The 19,457-nt window shown below is 54.1% G+C and overlaps 1 protein-coding gene across 1 annotated transcript; it reads left to right on the plus strand.

The window, feature by feature from the left end:
• Nucleotides 1-3,291: 3,291 nt before the first annotated feature.
• Nucleotides 3,292-19,385, plus strand: SLC35F6 (solute carrier family 35 member F6). Its single transcript, XM_027623073.2, has 6 exons — nucleotides 3,292-3,489; nucleotides 11,193-11,265; nucleotides 12,015-12,186; nucleotides 12,425-12,637; nucleotides 13,368-13,478; nucleotides 14,781-19,385. Exons 1-6 carry the CDS (start codon nucleotides 3,413-3,415, stop codon nucleotides 15,251-15,253), a joined length of 1,119 nt encoding a protein of 372 aa, XP_027478874.1. The 5' UTR covers nucleotides 3,292-3,412; the 3' UTR covers nucleotides 15,254-19,385.
• The last annotated feature ends 72 nt before the right edge of the window (nucleotides 19,386-19,457 follow it).

The following is a 19,457-nucleotide window of genomic DNA, read 5'->3' on the forward strand; positions in this document are numbered from 1 at the left end:
TCAGGAGCTCACCTAAAGTTTGGTCAAGCAAAACATCTTTGTCACCTGTCCATGAGGAGGTCACATTCTAGCAGGGGAACAGGACACAGGAGGGAAATGGCCCAAGGACATACAAGAAAAGCTTGTTCAGAACAAAACAGGTCTGACCTGGACTGTCCGTCCACCTATCTCTGTCCCTTCCTGAGTAGAGTGAATCTCCTAATCCAAAATGTGATTAAATTGATTGGGGAAACGTTCAATCTTTCAGACAAGACATAGGCAGGCAGTAAGCTTTGAATACAAATGCAGGAGTTTGCAGTGACGCATTTTATATCTGACTCTGGAAATGAGAGGCTCTTTGAAGGTAGCATGCAAATTTGTACAAAATGTCCCCAGCCAGAAAACTGGATCATGCACTTATGCAAATCATGAGACATGCTTTTTAAGGCACAGCCTTGGGTCCTTCTGTGTACCTCTCCGCCGGGCCAGCCCTGACCTCAGAGCAGCGATACCGATTCTCCCCACGGGGCCTCCCACCGCACTTCCACATCGGTCTCCTTCCCTTTGCACACAAGCGCTGAATGTTATTGTTCCCATTTTACAGATAGGAAAGTAGGGCTCTGAGTGATGAAGCGACTAAGCCACGGTGACTTTGCTCTAAGGGGCAGAGCCAGCCAGAAGCTGCCCTCTCTCTCTGCCCTAGTGTAGGACAACTTGCACAGATGTCATTCCACTCCTGAAGATTCCACACTTTTAGAGGAACATGAAGAATGTCCTACGTCCCTCCACTGGCCTACTACCCACACACAGGATTCTGTGGAAGGGGCACCCCTAACACTCAGTAAATTTCTTCCCTTTGCTAAAAATTTGCTAAATTTCCTCCCTTTCATGTAACTCCAATCTTCACAGAAGCTGCTGTCTTTAATCAAGACAATCAAATCTGAGCAATTCTGGACAACTTCTCCTCTGATGGCCAAGAACACCACACAGAGAAGACTGGCCCACCTTTGACTTTGTACAGGCTCAGAAAGTTTTGAGGTTTGGTTTGTGCCATGTTACTTAATCCAGGAAACCAGGGCTTCCAAAATTATGAGTCCACTCTCTATCCAACATACGCATTAAGCTCCATCCCTGAATTTCATCAAATAAGAATCCGGAGGATTTTGCAAACATTCCCACCCAGATTCCTCTCTACTTCTCTCAGAATTTCCATCTCCTGAGGCTCTGATGCCTCTTAACCCAAGGCTCACTGCCACCTGTAGACAGTAATGTTAACCCTAGTTTTCACCTGTGAAGCCTAGCCAGTTTGCCAGAGACCTGGAGCCTCACTCTAGCTCACCCCCCAGTGCGAAGGCTGGCTGGTTGCCCCCATGGCGTCCACATGGTTGTCTCTGCCTGGAATGCCCCCTTCTCCACCTGGAGCAATCTGGCTTCTCCTTCAAGTCCCTGCCCAAATCTCCCTGGAATTCCAGCTTCATGGGACTGCTGTGAGAACTGAGGTCAAGTACAGGTGGACACAGACAGGGGCACAGAGCCAGGACAGCACTGATTGTCACTGTCATGCCCTTGCTCCTGCCCCTCCTGAGAAATCTGCCCCTTTCCCAATTCCCTCTGCCTCTTGCCCACACGGCTGCACAGTGGACTGGTGTGCTCACCCCTCTCCTCCATAAAATCCTAAACTCCTTGAGGGCAGGGATCTTATCTTGCTTGTCTTTGGGACCTCATTCCTGGCACTTAGGGAGTTCCATGTATATTTGCCAATAAATCCCCCTGTCTCCTGGGCTCCAGGGACAGCAACTTGATGAACGTCAGAACACTGTGATAAATTAAAAGTCATTGTATGATGTGGCTGTGGACACAAAGACTGTGCTGCTAGTGACATCATGTCGGGCTGGGAACACCACTGGTCAATAGGAATGTTTACTTTGGGACAGAACCTTTGGCTTGTGGGGAAAATGGCCCAGAGCCCCCACTAGGTGTGTCACTGTGGCCTGTAGGAACTGTCTGCAATAGGGACGGGGCCATCCAGCTGGTGTGGTCTGTCCTGTCTGCCTTCATGTGTCTCTACAGGCCCAGGGTCTCGGTTAATATTTTTTTATAACTGCATGGATTCTTTTTAAATCACATGAAACTAGTTGTGTTGTTGAGGACAAGAAGCTCAGAAGAAACTTCCTCTGTATCTGCATCTCTCTCACTGCCTGAAGAGAGCAGGCTCCCATGAAGGAAGCGGAAAAGTTCCCAGAAGGTCTGTGGGTCCCAGACACACTCTATGTTCACTCGTGCCTCTGTGTCATCCCACGGGCATTCCCTCCTCCGAGAACGCCCTTCCCCTCGTTACCCCCAACCTTTTGTCCAGGACCCCACTCGTGCACCTTCCCTGTCAGGTCTTCCTGCAATAAAGGGGTCTGGTGCGGTCCCTTCAGAGGTCTTCTGATTCAACACTGGTCATTTTCACAAGTTCAAAGCAGTCTTAGGGCCAGAACGAGGAGTTGGCAGGCAGGTCCTATATCTGCACCTCAAGTAGTAACAAGGCCTGCAGTAATGGGGAAAATGTGTCCACTAGGTCGGAAGGAGTTGCCCCAAGGCTTTGCACTCCAGCATGTGGTGTGACGGGGCATGAGATGCAGACTAGAGGCCTGGAGATGAAGTCAGAGGACAGCTGGCGAGCTGAGAACTAGGATTTTAAAAGCCGTGAATCCTCAGCAAACAAGACCATTAGGTCTTTCTGCCACAGATGCCTCAGAGCAGCATCCTGGGAATCGGCGAAGGAGCACTGGTGAAGGGGCTGTGCCCAAGGTACGGATCTGAGGGAGACTGAAGAACCTACATGCACACCCCCGTTCCATCACTCACTAGCAAGATCATAAGCTTGGCTTCTCTCAATTTATGAGCTCACCGCTTTCCTCAGCTATAAAATGGTCTTCCGGGGAACTGGAACTAGATTCCTGAGCCACTTTTCTGGAAGATGTGAACAACTCATCCAGAGACACATTCCAGGCTTCCCGGGGGTTCCCTGTGCAGAAGAGATGCCCATGAGGACGTGTCCACTTTGTGATTGTCTCTGACATCATTCCGCTCGCGATCTCTTTAAACCGTTTACAGAACGCTCTGACATTCACAATGCATTCTCGTTGCACCGTCCCATCAGTCACTCTTACAAACGGGAAGACCTGGGCCCGTAACTGGCCACTGTCACCCTGCAGAGACCAGAGCGCCGGGGATCTGCTCCGCACAGACACCGCAGGCCGGCCCGGCGCCCGCCCGGGGGGCGGGGCCACGGCGCGGGGCGGGGGCCGGCGCGAGTCACGTGACGCCCGGCCCGGAAGCGCTCGCTCCCGAGACCCCCGGGTGACGGGGTCGGGAGCTGCCGTCGGGAGCGAGCGGGTAGGTCGCGGGGGGTCCCTGCAGTTTCCCGCTCACCGCATCCGCCGCCATGGCCTGGACCAAATACCAGCTGTTCCTGGCTGGGCTCATGCTCGTCACCGGCTCCATCAACACGCTCTCGGCCAAGTGAGTCCGGGCCCGGCCGGGAGGGGAGGGGGCTCAGCCGGACCTGCCGCGGCCCGCAAGGGCGCCGGCGACCCAGCGCACCTTCCTCGTCCTCCTCCTTCTCGGCTCTCCTTTCCCGGCTTCACCGGCTCGCCTCGTTTCTCCGGTCGGTTCACGCGGTTTTGGGGCCCCCAAGGGGCGCGAGGCCCGGGGAAATATGGGCCGAGGCCGTGTCGCCGGCTGGAGGATCCGAGCCCCCGGCTTTGATCGCTGTGTGCTTGATCCCGGCGAGTCACCTCCCGACTCCATGCCTCAGTTTCTTCATCTTTAAACGGAAGGGTCGGACCAGTTCCTCTCCGGCCCCTTCCAACGCTGGCTGGAGGCCGGGCCCTTCAGGAGCTTTGGGCAGGGGTGGGGTGAAGGGGCACTCCCGCACTTGTGCACACCGGCTACAATAGAAGCCATGAGGGCCGGGTGAGCAGTGAGCGTGGAAGGCTGCCGCGACAGAGATGGGGGTACCCCATGGGCTTCTCATTGAGGAGAGGTCAAAGCTGGCCCTTGACATTTTGGTGGGATTTCTACATGTGGCCAGACGTGGCTGCAGGGAACTGCAAGGCCACATCGAAGTGTCTCGTAACTAGCACCAAATGCCCAGGCCGCATTTTATCCCACAATCAAAGAAGGGCTTTTGAGCAGGGAGTGACGTGTTAAAGGTGATATGATGAACCGGGTGGTCAAGATGAAGAGTAGTTTCGTGCAGGGGAAACCACTGGGAGGCTGCTGCAGAGCAGATGAGGGAGGGAAGAGGGGGCAGTGAGGCAGGCAAGGAGGGGACAGGTGGGAGAGACCAGGTGCAGAATGAAGTCATAAGGGGCGCCTGGGTGGCTCAGTTGGTTAAGCGACTGCCTTCGGCTCAGGTCATGATCCTGGAGTCCCGGGATCGAGTCCCGCATCGGGCTCCCCGCTCAGCGGGGAGTCTGCTTCTCCCTCTGACCCTCTTCCTTCTCGTGCTCTCTCTCATTCTCTCTCTCTCTCAAATAAATAAATAAAATCTTTAAAAAAAAAAAAAAAATGAAGCCATAAGGCCTGACCCACAGGATCGAGAGAGAGAGAGAGAGACAGTGAGACAGTGACCCCTCCAGGGTTTCTGCCTGGGAGAACAGAAATGTCATGAACCCAGACAGGGAGGGCAGGTGCACAGTTCAGCTGTGATGCATGAGGGTGAGGTGCTTGTGGGACCAGGAAGACAGACCCCAGGAGGTTAGGGATTGAGGACCCGGGGCTGTCACGAGGCCAAGGGTTTGAGCATAGCCTCCTCTGTAATGTACAGGAGACCCAGAAGGTAGCCCCTTCTCTTGGCAGCGCTTTGTCGCTTGCTCTGCCCCCACCTCAAGGCAGGGCCCTCCTGCCCCCTCAGTTTACCATTTCAGAACCCCCAGTACCCGGATCCTGGCCTTTTTCTGAACCGATTCCAAAAGGCATTTGGAGAAGAGTAGACAGTGGCCCTGTCCCAGCCAGACCTCACTTCCAGCTGGGCCCTGCCAGGCTCCACAGCAATGCAGAGTCACACCAGTCACCTGCTGGGCTGTGCTCGAGGCCCTCTGGGCAGTAGGGGGCTAGTCATCTCTTATTCATTGTTGAAGTGTTTGTTCAAATGCTCCAGAGGAGAGGCCTGGGAGGGAGGTATCCAGTTCAATTCATCAGCCTTGTATAAGGTACCGACAGGGTGTGAAGCACTGTCTGGACTCAAATTCAGAAGGTTTGAGAAGCTTAGAATCAGAGGTGAAGGGGACAGAGCATATACATTTGACAACCAGTGTCCTCCCTTCTCCAAAGGAAATGCAGCTCTGGGTGGACCCCACCCCCCCCACCCCCATCTCTGGTTTGTTTGTGTCTATGTTTTGAGCTGGTCTCCTGAGCCCTGTGGCCTCCTTAACTGTAAAGGAGACTCAACACGAGAGCTCCCATCTCAGGATCTGAATGTAGCAGAACAAGTCGTCTGTCTGTCCATCTGTCATACCTTCCAAGGCCTCGGTCAAATGTTTAGGGAGTGGCTATAGGTCTGCCAGGGCTTCTGCCCCACGGAGAGTCGAGATGGCCAGTTATTACTGGGGTAAACTGACTCAGCTCCTTCCTGGCCAGGTAGGAGGCCCTGGGATCCTTGGCCTCAGGAGGCCTTGCCCTTGGAGGCTGCCTGAGGGGCAGGAAAGAGACTCCCACGTGGGGACCCAGCCTTTGGCCCCGTCCCCTGCCAGGTAGCCTGATGTGGGGCCTCTCAGGAACCTCCCTACCTCAAATGGGCCCCAGAATTGGACCCTAAACAGTGTTCTGAGGCCAGACTTTGAGAAGGACGCCCTCAGAGAGAAAATGTGAGAGAGCGGCTGTGTACATCCTGATGGGAATTATCGATTTGCAATCACACTCTGACCTGCAGTTTCTGGCAGGACAGACAGACTAGAAGGTGACCACAGCGAGTGCTAAGCAGCCGCTATAACCAGGGCCTGGCCCTGCTGTGGCTGCCTTTCATGTGTCGTTTAATGCACTCTCGTAACCGGCCTAGGAGGGGGATAAACTCCCTGTCCCGGGATCAGGAGACTGAGCTATGGAGAGATGGAATCGCTTGCCCGAGTTCAACTCAGCTGGTCAGTGGCAGAGTTTATATTGAGCCAGAGTAATCTGGCTTGAGAATCCAGGCTCTTAACGATCACTATGGGATGAGGCTAGGGACTTCTCAAGTCATTTTTCAGGGCATTTAAAGCTGTTAGAAACGTAGTAACCACCCATCCTAACCCCCATATAGTCTAGGTCCCACGAGAAGTTTCTTTTTGTGACTAGCTGGCTGGTGTCAGAGTGGGGACCAGAAGCTAGGTCTCAGCATTTTAGTCCAGTCCTTTTACAGTGGCAGTGTCCCAAAGTCCCACTGCCTTGGGGATCGCCTCTGGCATCTCCCCAGGGAGAGCAGCCAAGCCTGGCCCATGGAAGTTGTAGTCCCACAAGCGACAGCTCCCCTCCCTGCCGCCAGAGTGCCCTCCCTCTGGGACTGGGCAGCAAAGCTCTGTCCCAGCCCAGGGGATCCTGCCGTCACCCTGGTTCGTTTCCCCCTGGAGCCAGGGGGCCACTCACGGTTCTCATTTAGTGTCTCCAGTAGCCTCTTTCAGTTCCTTGACCTGTAAAATGTCCGGGGAAGGGGGAGCACCACAGGGCGGCTGTCCCCTGGAGGAGGCCACTCTGCCTGCTCAGCAGGTCTGGTGGGTAGGCTGCAGGAGACAGGCCTGCCCTTGCTGAGATGGGGGCAGGGGTCACATACCCACAGCAGAAAGCCACCCATCGGCCTGGCCCTTTAGCCCTGTCCCTGGGCCTCGGCAAAGGGCCCTTCCAGTCCAGCGGTCGCTTCTCCTTTCTGTGGCTGCTTTCTCCCCCGCTCACCGGGACCTTCTGCTCATGCGTCTCCTGCACAGCAGACAGTCCCCACTCCCTCAGCACTGCTTAGGGTTGTGCCTGAACTAGTGTCTGTCCGTGAGGTCCTGTCCATTTTGGAGCCCCGTGCTCCTGAATCCAGCTGGGCTTCTGCATGTCCAGAGCCAGGGTCAAGCAGAGGCTTACTAAGTAAGGCTCAGGTGCCCTCCTAAATGTCGCAGGCTGTGAAGGCCACCCAGCCAGAGAGGGGCGAGGGGGTGACTTCCCCTCCAACAGGCCCCTGGGGTGGGGACCCTGCCACAAAAGTGGCAGGAAGCCTGGGACCCCTGGGTCTCTAATAGGGAAGGACCCCCTGTCCTTCCTGTGCCAGCTCTAACTTCTGCCTTGGTGGCTGACCCCACCCTTAAATTCCAGGAGCTGGCCTGGGATAATTGCCTCAAAGGGGTTCCTGCACCAGCCACAGAAAGCCTTAAACCAGGAGGGCAGCGTGTAGAGTGGAAAGAGTGCAAGGCATGGGAGTTTATGGGATTAGACGAGTCACTGGGCCTCTCCAAGCCTCAGGTTCATCTGTAAAATGGGCTTGACTTCCCTCCCTTCTTCCCAGACGCAGGGTAGGCTCTACTGAGGAAGATTGGGTAATACTTAGATGAGAGGTCGCGTGATCGTTTATCACCAACTGCTGTGACACCAAAGAGCGGAGCAGCCCTGCAGCCTTGCTGGAGATCCCAGGCAGGAGAAAGACGCTGACTCACTGGGCTTAACAAGCTGGGGGCACCAAAGGAAGTGGCAGAGATTCTGTGGGGAACTGGACACCCAACTGTCAGTCTGAGCGAGCCACATCAGTCACTTCCTCAGTCTGTCGGCCCCACTGCCCTCGCGTGGCCACGCACACCTCTCAGAATGCTGAGCTCTGAGTTTGGCCAGGCCGGAGTGACTCACCCCCAGCCAGGGGACCCCACCCCCGGCCTGCCGAGGCCCCTCCTAAAAGAAGCCGGTCTCCTGGCTCAGTCGGTAGAGTGTGTGACTCTTGATCTCAGGATTGTGAGTTCGAGCCCCATGTTGGGTGCAGAGATTACTTTAAAATTTTTTTTTTTAATTTAAAGAAAAAATTATAAAAGAAGCCGGTCTCTGCCAGCAGAAGGCATCTCCTCATGTAGCATCAGCCTGACTCTCAGGGGTCCCCACAGGCCTCCCCTTCTGCCCACGTGACCATGGCAGAGCCGGCCTCTCCACTTCAGCCAGGGGAGTGGGAAAAATCTGGAATAAGAAGGTGATGGGAGAGGGGCACCTGGGTGGCTCAGTCGGTTAATGACCTGCCTCCGGCTCGGGTCATGATCCCAGGGTCCTGCGATCGAGTCCCACATCGGGCTCCTTGCTCAGCAGGGAGCCTGCTTCTCCCTCTGCCTGCCTCTCTCCCTGCTTGTGCTCTCTCTCTGACAAATAAATAAATAAAATCTTAAAAAAAAAAAAAAGGGTGATGGGAGAAATTCATGGAACTGGAAGTGGAGACCCCTGGGATCTAGCCTTTCTCGGCACCAGATGAGCCCTCTGTCCCTCAAGAAGGGGCTTCCACACATGCCCTCGCCTTAAGCTTGTAGTTGACCTTCATGGGCTTGGCAAAACCTCCCTTGTTCCTCCTGGAGGAGCCCTGGCTCCAGCTACAGGAATTTCCATCTCCAACTTGCTTTGGGGCAGTTGGCTCTGCACTTTGGTAAAGCAGGACCTCTTTACGCTTCCTTGCTTCTCTTCTGTTATACTCAGTTGCCTCACCCAGGCCCTCCCAGAGTGCTCTTTCTGCAAGAGAAAGCCTGAGTTGGAGAGCAGACCTGCCTTGGGGGGGGCCACACCGTTGTCTGTGGCCCCCACCTGCAACCCATGTCCTGTCCGGCCTGGGGATCCCAGAGCCAGAACTTGCAGCAGATGGGGCAGAAATGAGACCCCACAGAGCGGGTGGTTTCTTTAGTTGTGACTTTCTTCGCCCCATTGGTACTGGGACTGGTTACAGCCTAGTCCCCTGACCCAGATTTCTCTCCACGTTTCCAACGGGTCCTGTGAGACCTTCTTGCCACCCTTCAGCTCTCCTTTGACCCTCACCATTCCCAAGAACCACAAGCCCTCCTAACTGCCCCTCCTGGCATCTCTGGGGTGGGCGGGGTCTCCCGCTGAGAGCTCGCTCACTGTGAGCTAAGTTTGCCCTAGCCCTGTTTTGTTCACTGGCCCTGGAGTGTGTTCAGATCAGTGAATAGATGTGGTCTCGCCCTCAGGGCTGATGGGGAATTCTACCACCATTCAGCCTGCCCTTCCTGCTGCCAGCTTCCAGGCGTCCCCTGTCCCCTCCCCAAACTCAGGGCACAGGGAAGCCAGCGATGACCCAGCCCTAACCAGTGTCCCAGGCTTGCAGCCCTGTGGGGCGCACAGAAACAAAAGCCTTCCCCCTGCCTTTTGAAACCCCAGGCTGGTTGCTGAAATGAGCCAGCAGAGCCAGCGGAGAAGGGCTGGGGACTACCATGTGGCTGCTCTTGACAGACATTGTTTGGAAAGACATTTAAGAAAAAGAAGTCCTGAGTCTTGTAGTTTTGTAGTTTAGAGACAGCCACCGCCTAGGCGTGGGGTGCTGCAAAAGGAAAGGGTCCAGGGCCCACAGGACACTGCCGTGGGTCCGCATTGACTCGAGTCAGCTGCGTGATGTGACAGACTCCATTAGAGCCGTGGCAGCAAATGACAGGATGTGCAACATGAAGGAGGGGCTGCTGTCTTGCCAGGCTCGGTCCTCAGTCCTGGCCAGATCCCATGCACTTACCTCGGGGCCTGGGCCCACCTGAGTGCTTCCAGAAGTCAGCAGCCACGGGAGTGAAAGGTTAGGAACAGCTGGGGTTGTTTAGCCACAAGATGAGAAGATTCGAAAGAAGGTAAGAAAGTCTCCGAATATCTAAAGGACTTTTTTTTTTTTTTAAAGGTTTTATTTACTTATTTGTCAGAGAGAGAGAGAGCACAAGCAGGGGGAGAGGGAGAAGCGCACAAGGCCTGATCCCAGGACCCGGGGATCATGACCTGAGCCGAAGGCAGACGCTTAACTGACTGAGTCACCCAGGCGCCCCTAAAGGACTTTTAAATGAAAGAGATTAGATGAGACCCCAGGGACCCAACGAAGCCCAGCAAGAGTGAAATTGGGGACAGGAGCTTTAGTGCAAGGGCGGCAGACAGTGCAGAATGACTGGTGGTAGCTGCCCACGGCGCTCTGCCGCAGAGGATTCTGGGCTTGCGTCTGGGGTTGCTAGGGAAACGTGCCAGACTCAGTGATGCCATCTGGCAGGGTGCTGGCCGGGAAGCCGCTCCACTAGTGCCATGTACTTGCCACCTGCTTCCCAGTTAGTGCTAGAAAGACCCTCCAAACGCTGCAGGTTATAGGAAGGTGACCAGGTGTGTCAAGCAGTCATTTCTCAAGGGCCCAATGCCCTTGCAGACCACAGGCTCCTGATATTTTTTGTGCCATCGGTCCATTTGACAGTCTGGTAAAGCCTAGAATATTGTTTTTAAATGTGCATTTAGGGGCGCCTGGGTGGCTCAGATGGTTAAATGTGCATTTAGGGGCGCCTGGGTGGCTCAGATGGTTAAGCGTCTGCCTTCGGCTCAGGTCATGATCTCAGGGTCCTGGGATGGAGCCCCGCATCGGGCTCCCAGCTCAGTGGGGAGTCTGCTTCTCCCTCTTCCTCTGCCTCCCCCCTGCTTGTGCTCTCTCTGCCTCTCTCTCTCAAATGAATGGGTAAAATCTTTTTTAAAAAAAATGCAATTAAAGGTTTGGACTACAGAAAAAGTCACTTATGTTGAAATAAAGTTATCAAAACATTGAAAAAGCCAATTTATGCTATAGTAATATCGTGTGTATACAGTTCTTGACACAGAATATTATAAGCAGTGGGTCTAATTACTGTGATTTTGTAGTAGCAATGATTGTAAATGCCACTTCCCGGTTCCTGCAAGGACTCTGATGTGCCACCGAGAAGAGTAGCCGTGACTTGTGTGTGTGACAAAGTCACAGGTACTGCTGGGCTACATTCACAATGTGAGGAAGTGCTACATTTCAGCTAAAGGTTTCTGCCCCGCCCCCCCCTTTGCTGTCCACAATCCCAGATGAAGACTTCCTGCTGCGGGAGCTGGCCTCTTGGAGAGGGAGTCTCACGCCGAGCCAGGTCCCCGAAGTCTGGCCTCGGCGTTGAGAGGAGCGAGCTTGTCCACAGATACCGGGGCCAGAGTTGCAGAGCCGGCGCACTGCCAAGGGTTTGACCTTCTCTGTCTCTCCGCTGCAGGTGGGCAGACAACTTCGTGGCCCCAGGCTGTGGAGGGATCAAGGAGCACAGCTTCCAGCATCCCTTTCTCCAGGTATCTGCCCAATCCATCCCCACCTCCTGTCGCCCGGGGCTCAGGTCAGGTGTCCCCTGTGAGGCCCTGCTGCTTCCTGACCTGGGGTGGAGCCTGCCTCTACTCCCAGAAGAGCCATCACTCTCTCCCTCCCTCCCCGGAACAGAGGCCAGGATGTGAGTGCCCACGGAATGGGGCAGAGGGCACAGCCCTCTCTGGGAGGGCTGCATGATTCCCGGGGAGCAGTCATGCCCTGGACACTGGAAGCCCAGCCCTCACACGTCCACGTCAGGACCCATTTGGAACACATCAACCCCAGTAGCAAAACCGGCTCGCCATCCATGGGAAGCCCAGACTCCACTGGGGTAGGGCAGGCAACATAAATGGAAGGCACCGTATGGCCAGACTGGGAAGCAGAGGCTCATATTTAAGCCCCTGCTCTCCCAGCAATTTGCTCTGTGACCCTAAGTAAGTTCTTGAGCTTCTCTGGGCCTCCGTTTCTCCATCTGGAACATGACCAGAGGTTGGCCTAGATCGGTGGTTTTCAGACCAGGCCCTGTGCAGCCTTAAGGTTTCCGTTGAGATGTTTCTAGGGGTTAGGGCTTAGGCCTAGGAGGTAGTCTCTGGCCTTCCACACACAGCAGCTCTGCTTTTGTCTGGTTTAGGTGTCAAGTCATAGGTAAGCTTTCGTGTGAAGACGGGCTGTGTTAAAATTTTGTCAAAGGTGATTCTCCTTCCATCTCTGAACTTGTAGGGTTCTGTCCCTACAGGCAGTGGGCATGTTCCTGGGGGAGTTGTCCTGCCTGGCGGCCTTCTTCCTGCTCCGGTGCAGAGCTGCAAGGCACCCAGATGCCAGCATGGATCCCCAGCAGCCCTTCAACCCCCTTCTTTTCCTGCCCCCTGCCCTGTGCGACATGACAGGGACCAGCATCATGTATGTGGGTGAGTAGCCAGGCCAGGCTGAGAAGGGCCCGAGGGGGCACTGGTGAAACAGCCACCCCTACCCCAGCTCACCTCAGCCCTGCCTCTTCCCAGACTTACACACGCATGTGCATGCGTGCGAGCAAGATTTACTGAGCACATACTTATGTGCAAGGTGTGTCTTCAGCCCTGAGGGCACCTCAGGGACTAGATAGCCTTGGCCCTCAGAAGCTAATATCATGTGTCTCTCCTCTCCCAGCCCTGAACATGACGAGTGCCTCCAGTTTCCAGATGCTCCGGGGCGCAGTGATCATATTCACAGGCCTATTCTCAGTGGCCTTCCTGGGGCGGAGGCTGGCGCTGAGCCAGTGGCTGGGCATCCTTGCCACCATCGTGGGGCTGGTGGTTGTGGGCCTGGCCGACCTCCTGAGCAAGCATGATGATCAGCACAAGCTCAGCGAAGTGATCACAGGTGCAGTGAGGGTCGGGGACCCAGGGGCTGCCCATCTTGTCCTGTCCTCCCTGGGAGCCCAGCACAGTCAGTCAACAGACTTTTGCAAGCTCTTCTCTATGCCCAGCCCTGGGTGTGGGTGCATGGGGGACGCGGGCCTGCATCTGCTCTTGAGGTGATGGATAGAGTGCAGAAAAGCACAAGCAGCATGAGAGGGAGTGGGAGGTCAGAGGAGGGAGGTTTGTGCTGTGACACACACACAAATTGCTGGGTCCGGGATGGGTCGGGACTGAGTGTCTATTGAGTGTTTAGCAAGTACCCAGCCCGGCAGCCTCTTCGACAATGACGGGACCCCTCTGGTCCTCAGAGGATGGACTAAACCAGAAACGTCTATCACCAAGCCTTGTGCATCTCAGAAGACCTGCTTATTACCCCGCTGTGCCCCTCACCGTCCCAGGCGGGCCTCTGGATCTTCTGGAGCCTCGGCCCAGAGTGGTAACAGTGCCTGCCCTGGTGGCCTGCCCCACCTCTCAGGGGCTAGGAGACCAGGCATGGGGCTGTCATGACTGCCTCACGAACTATATGCTACCCTGCCAAATCGGGGGCTCTGGGGGTTATCGTGTCCCTGTGGGAGCCATCTACCCCAGCACTGGGCCCACCCCCCTGCCGAGGGCCCCGTGGCCATGCTCCATCCTCGCCCGCCACCCCCACCCCATGCAGCCCAGCCTTACCCTGGCTCGCTTCCCCACAGGGGACCTGTTGATCATCATGGCCCAGATCATCGTCTCCATCCAGATGGTGCTCGAGGAGAAGTTCGTCTACAGGCATAATGTGCACCCGCTGCGGGCGGTTGGCACTGAGGGTGTGTGAGCACAGGGGCTGAGAGGGGTAGCTGCTGTGGGGGCACCCTGGACGGTGGCATGTGGAGGGGATGCACAAGCAGGAGTGCAGGGCAAGGTGCCGGGGTCCACGGGGAGGGGATGAGCCCCCGCCCCCAATCCTCCCTCCTTTCCCGATGTGTGTGCTGACAGAGACCGACCCAGGAGCTGGGGGGGGCACGAGGTCGAGGATGAAGGGGATGCACGGCCCACTCTGGAGGAGTTGGTCAACAGGGAAGGACCAGACAGTGCCTTTGAGCTCAGACCACTTGTGCTCAAGTGCTGTTTCACTTGGCAAGCACATCTGAGTGTCTTCAGGATGGGGAAGGTGGTGGTCGAGCTACAACAAGAGTGGGAAGGAGGGAAAGTTCCAGACAGAGCAAAGACATGGGGAGCTGGCCATGAGTGTCAAAACATAGTAAGGAGTGGTTGGTGAGATACAGGTTTGATGTTGGGACACTGATCGGGAATTGAATAGGTCAAGGTCTTATTATGGAGAACCTTGAATGTCAGGCAAGTGGATTTAATCCAGACTTTAAATGACAGACAGGGTGGAACCACCAAAAGTTTTTGAACAGGGAAGTAACTACCAAAACCTTTAAGCTTTAAAAATACGAGGCCAGCAGGGCAGATGAGCGCAGCACGGGCCATGTGTGGCCTGTGGACCCGGCAGGGAGCTGTGCGTGCACCACGGGCTCCTGGCACAACGTTAATCATCTCGATCCACTGCATTATCAAGCACATTGTTGTATCCACTCGGTTTCTTCCCCAGTGAGGCTTTCTGAATGGAGCAGTGCATTGATTCACATTCTGGTCCACTCCTGGTCACAGACCAGTGACCCTGAATTAGAGAACACTTGTTTTTCCACGCTTGTGAGGGCAATGTCCTGGTTGCAGCTGCCATTCTTTTGTAAATGCATACAACAGAATTTAGGAATGACAGAGAACATTGGAAGGGTAGCTATTATTTTGTGAAAGTGCGTGTGTGGGTACGCACCTGTGCATACATACACCGATCACGATATAAAATGTATTTTATTATTCTTGGTCCAGTCAGAAAACATGATTAAAGTGGAGAAGGGCAGCTAGAGCCCCCTCAGTAGGCCGCTCTGAACTCTGGATGAACAGGAAGGAGCTGGTGTGAGGCCGCCAAGAGGGGTGGCCCACCAGCAGGTTGGCTGGGAGGGAGACCAGCGGAGCCCCTGCTGGGTGGGCTGAGCTGGGGATGGGGAGGGGTGGGGCGGGAGCTGAGCAGAGAGTGCAGTGTGCTTCCTCCACCCCCACAGGCCTCTTTGGCTTCGTGATCCTGTCCCTGCTGCTGGTGCCCATGTACTACATCCCCGCCGGCTCCTTCAGTGGAAACCCCCGAGGGACGCTGGAGGACACGCTGGACGCCTTCTGCCAGGTGGGCCGACAGCCGCTCATCGCCCTGGCGCTGCTGGGCAACATCAGCAGCATCGCCTTCTTCAACTTTGCGGGCATCAGCGTCACCAAAGAACTGAGCGCCACCACCCGCATGGTGCTGGACAGCCTGCGCACCATTGTCATCTGGGCACTGAGCCTGGCGCTGGGCTGGGAGGCCTTCCACCCTCTGCAGATCCTGGGCTTCTTCATCCTCCTGATGGGCACTGCCCTCTACAATGGGCTGCACCGCCCGCTGCTGACTCGCCTGGCCAGGGGTCGCCCGCCCTCAGCAGAAGAGGGCGAGCATGAGAGACTGCTCGCTGGTGCTCGGACTCCCATCAATGATGCCAGCTGAGCCTCTGGTGGGTTCTCTGCTGCTACCTGGATGCACCTTGTCCACCCTGAGGCCGAGGCCACACAGTGGACAGTGTCCTGTCCCCAAGGCCTCACCCTGCCCCTCCTCACAGACCCCCGAGCCCCCCAGAGCAGCTGCTGCCACAGGAGATGACCAGACACCCAGGTCCTCCTTTGTCACCACCCCCGGCAGCCCCCACAGGCCTGAGTGCGGTGACCCTATGCCCTGCCAGGTTCCCACCCCACATCCCCCAAGCCCCTCCTGCATCACTAGCACTAAATCATGAAGTGGTATCGCAGGAACTAACATCCCTAAGATTTCCTCCTAAATCATACACTAAATTTGGTTCTCCAGAGAAGAGAGGTCAGTGAACAAATTCAAACCGGAACTAAGCGCCATATTTTCTAGAACTTGTAGGCTCTTCGCTAACCCTGTCTTGGAGGCCTAAGTTTTAGCTGGACTCTGCCACAAACACAGCATATGTCCCCCAGCCCATTAGCTACTGGCCCCGGGCCTTTGGGTCCTTGTCTGTAAAGCAGAAGGTGCAGTTGCTGCGGCTTCAGTACCTTCCAGCCTCCGCCGGGCCCACCCTGCGGGAGAGAAGGAGCCCGTTCCTTGGAACGGACCCTTTGCCCACGGTGCCTCCTCCCCGTGCCAGTGTTAGTCCTTGCTCCCACGCTCTCAAGGCCTCCCTGCCTGGGGGAGATGTCGGGATTTCCAAGCAGCCCTTAATAGCAGCTTTTATGAACTCTTCACCTTCCATTTTAAAGATGAAAAGACTGAGGCCCAGGGACGTAAGTGGTTTTGTAAGAAGGCTCTCCTGCTGTGGACTCTGGCCATGCACTTGGGATCCAGAGCACATCTGGACCTCAACCCCACCCCCAGCAACCTGACTCCCTAGATATCCCTCCAGGGTGATGAATTTACAGCACCGCACCATTTAGAGTAATTCTGGTATCCTAGGCATGTGTTAAATGCTCAGCGGTAATCCTCTGGCGTAACAACCTGCTCAGGTGCGTGCAGGTGAAGCCGTGGCCCAGAGGTGGTTAACTGGCTTCCTCACGGAGCCAGCAGTCCAAGCTAGGTTTGCCTGATTCCAAACCTGCAGCTCCACCCACCGTACAGGTCTCTGGGGTCGTCGGGGTAAATTTCCCATGGCCGGGATAAAAGCTTCATGTGCTGTTGCCCTCCCCACCCTGAAGAGAGGGGACTGGCATTGGGGGCCCCAAGGAGCGGAGCAGCTCTTCCTTATGGAGTTCCTCACTCCGTGGCAGTTTCTGGAACCTCAGACCATTTTTCTGGGCAGCTCAATCATAAAACAAAACACTGAATGCCTTCCTTAAAATAGATTCTGGGGGAAGGGATCTTTGACAAACAAAGCCCTCAGGCTGTGTGGAAATCAGCAGGTTATTACAGTTTGTTGGGAGAGGAGGGCCTCTCCATGCCACCAGCTCCAAGTCCCAGGGGCTCCGGAGTTTTTGTGGGTCACAGTGTGTGCCACAAAAGGAAGTGGAGGGTGAGTGTGGTGGGGACTCCAGCCGCCCTGTCCAAAAGAACTGGGACCTTACAGTGTCGTTCTAGGCTCTGTTTTTAAAAACAAAAGGGAAATTGGCAGTGTGGCTTTTTTTTTTTTTTTTTTAATGGGAGGGAAGGAGCACAAGGGTTAAACATCAGGCCTGCCACCAAATCAGGCAAATCACTTTAGCTCTGGAGCTTTGGGTCTTCACATCTCTAAAGTGGGAAAGCCGGCCCTCCATCTTGCTGGATGAACGCAAAAATCACATGAGATAATAAATCGAAGGTGCCTGTAAATGCCAGCGCACAGTGGACTGTCATGTCAGGCCGCACTGCCCGCCAGAGTGGTCTGCCGGGGGCACGGAAGTCCCAGCAGAGGCCCAGCACGGAGCATCAGTTTTTGCTCAGAGGGGAAGAAATGTTTTAAAATACACCATCATGGAAAAAAATACACCATCTTTGAGGAGAATACAAAATTCCCATCTATTTTAAGACAAAACAAGATGCCTCAAGAACACTTTATGCTGACGGTAGATACCCTCCCAGCCCCCGGAGATGCGTTCACTCTCTCCTGTCGCTCGGGTGCTCTGGAGGGTGAGTTCGAGAGGCCTTGCTGGTCGTGTGGGCAGGAGGGTAAGGACCACCACTCTCTCGCTGAGTGGATAAGGGGGTTCGGAATGGTGGAAGTTTGGTGTGGAGGTTCCAAACCCCAAAATCAGAACTGACTGATAATGGGCTTCTGTAAACATCAGTTCGAAGACTGTAATTTAAACCATGTGCATCGTAGCAGACTGCTCAATCCCTGCCCCTTGCAAAGTGGTCTTGGAGGGAAGCCTAAGGCAGGTGGTACCTGCAGGACCGCGATGTAGCACCTGGGGTGGCCCTCGGGCTCCTCCACCAGGAATCTGCCCGCAAGGCAGAGATTTAGCACCATACCAAGTGGTTCCATTTGCCTTCACTTTGTACAAAGGTCTCTGCTAGTTTGACAAACAGCGCTCTCAAAGAGGTCAGATCTCTGACCCCTGCTGAGGACAGCAGGAGGAGTGGAGCATAGGGCCTCCTGGTGTAGAGGAAAGAAGCAGAATCAGAAGTCAGCTGTGTTCGCAGCCCCACTTCGACTTTGGGTGACCTTGGACAAGTCATGTGACCTCTTAAGACCTTAGCTACCTAAGAGGTTCTCAGCATTACTAAATATGTATACCTCCCTGACGCGCTTACAGATTAACCTCATGCTTTCATATTTGCCTTGGTTAAAAGCCCCTTTGGCCTTTTGTTGACTACATCCTTTCTAAACTTAAGGTCAACAGGGAATTTCCCCTAGTTATAAAAGTTTATAAATCATCCATCTTCATTAGGAACACTTGTCAAAAAATATTCAGTGAAGGATTACTATCTCAGAATTTAGCCAACTATATTGGGAATGGATGTGCTCCAAGGGCTGTGGATCTGTGAAAGAAAAACAGGAGACAAATGTGTAAAGAAAGAATTCCAGCACAGTGTGATGTGCACAAGAGGCCTTTGTATGAGATACAAAGGAGCCTGTATAGGAGTGATCAGCTAACTCAGCCGAGAACCAGAGAGCTCCACTTGAGCTGGATGTTAAAGACTGGGCAAGAGTCCCCGGGGAGACTTCCTCCAGGAGGAAGGAACAGCTTGTAAAAAAGCACAGAAACATGTAAGTGATGTATTCAAGAACTGCAGGTAAGTAGACAGGTATGCCAATAAGCATGCAATGCTAAAAGTGGCCAGAGACAAGGTCAGAGAGGTGGACAGGTGCCCAGGTGGTGCTTTTAGATTTTGCTGAGGCATGAGAACTCTGTCTGTAGACAGTAGAGTACCTGGGGGAGTTTTAGGCAAGGGAGTGATGTGCTCCAAATTGCTGTTTGGAAAGATCACTAAAGGCAGAGACCAATGAAACAACGTTTAATTAGAGTCTGAACTAGAGAAATGGTGAATGAATGCAAGAGCCATTCAAGGAGTAGACTAACATTTTTAGAGCCCTTGGCTGTCGGATCTTCTGTTGCATAAGCCACCACCAAAGAGTGGGTCTTCTGGACCAGACTGCTCACCCCACCCTCCATCACAGTAGAACCACGAGTGTCCCCAACTACAGCTGCTTCCCTTTTCTTTCCTGCCTTCCTTTGCCCTCATTTTCCCTCATTTTAAAACTCGTAAAATACACACAACAAAACACCATTTTGACCGTTGTGAAGTGTTCAGTGGCATTAAATTCTCGTTGTTGTGCAGCGGTCACCACCATCCATCCCCAGAACTTTTTTATCTTCCCAAACTGAAACTCTGTACCCATTCAACACTACTCCCCATTCCTCCTTTCCCGTGAGCCCCTGACAACCACTATCCTACTTTCTATGAATTTGACTACTCTAGGTACCTAATGTAAGTGGAATCATACAGTAGTTCTCCTTTTGTGTCTCTTGTGTTTTGCTTACCACAATGCCTTCAAGGTTTATTCATGTTGTAACATATGTCAGAATTTACTTTCTTTTTAAGGCTGAATACTATCTCATTGTATGTATGCACTACATTTTGTTTATTCATCCATTTGGACATTTTGGGCTATTGTGAATAACATTGCTGTGAGCAAATACCCGTTCAAGTCCCTGCTTTTAATTCTTTTGAATGTATACCCAGAGGCGGAATTGCTGGATCATATGGTAATTCTACATTT

Source organism: Zalophus californianus, chromosome 8, assembly GCF_009762305.2.
Source record: "Zalophus californianus isolate mZalCal1 chromosome 8, mZalCal1.pri.v2, whole genome shotgun sequence".
Lineage (NCBI taxonomy): Eukaryota > Metazoa > Chordata > Mammalia > Carnivora > Otariidae > Zalophus > Zalophus californianus.

Coding starts and splice junctions, on each gene's coding strand:
- SLC35F6 (XM_027623073.2), top strand. CDS start 3,413: ATGGCCTGGACCAAATACCAGCTGTTCCTGGCTGGGCTCATGCTCGTC. Junction 11,266..12,014: donor TCCAGCATCCCTTTCTCCAG/GTATCTGCCCAA, acceptor CTGTCCCTACAG/GCAGTGGGCATGTTCCTGGG. Junction 12,187..12,424: donor GACCAGCATCATGTATGTGG/GTGAGTAGCCAG, acceptor CTCCTCTCCCAG/CCCTGAACATGACGAGTGCC.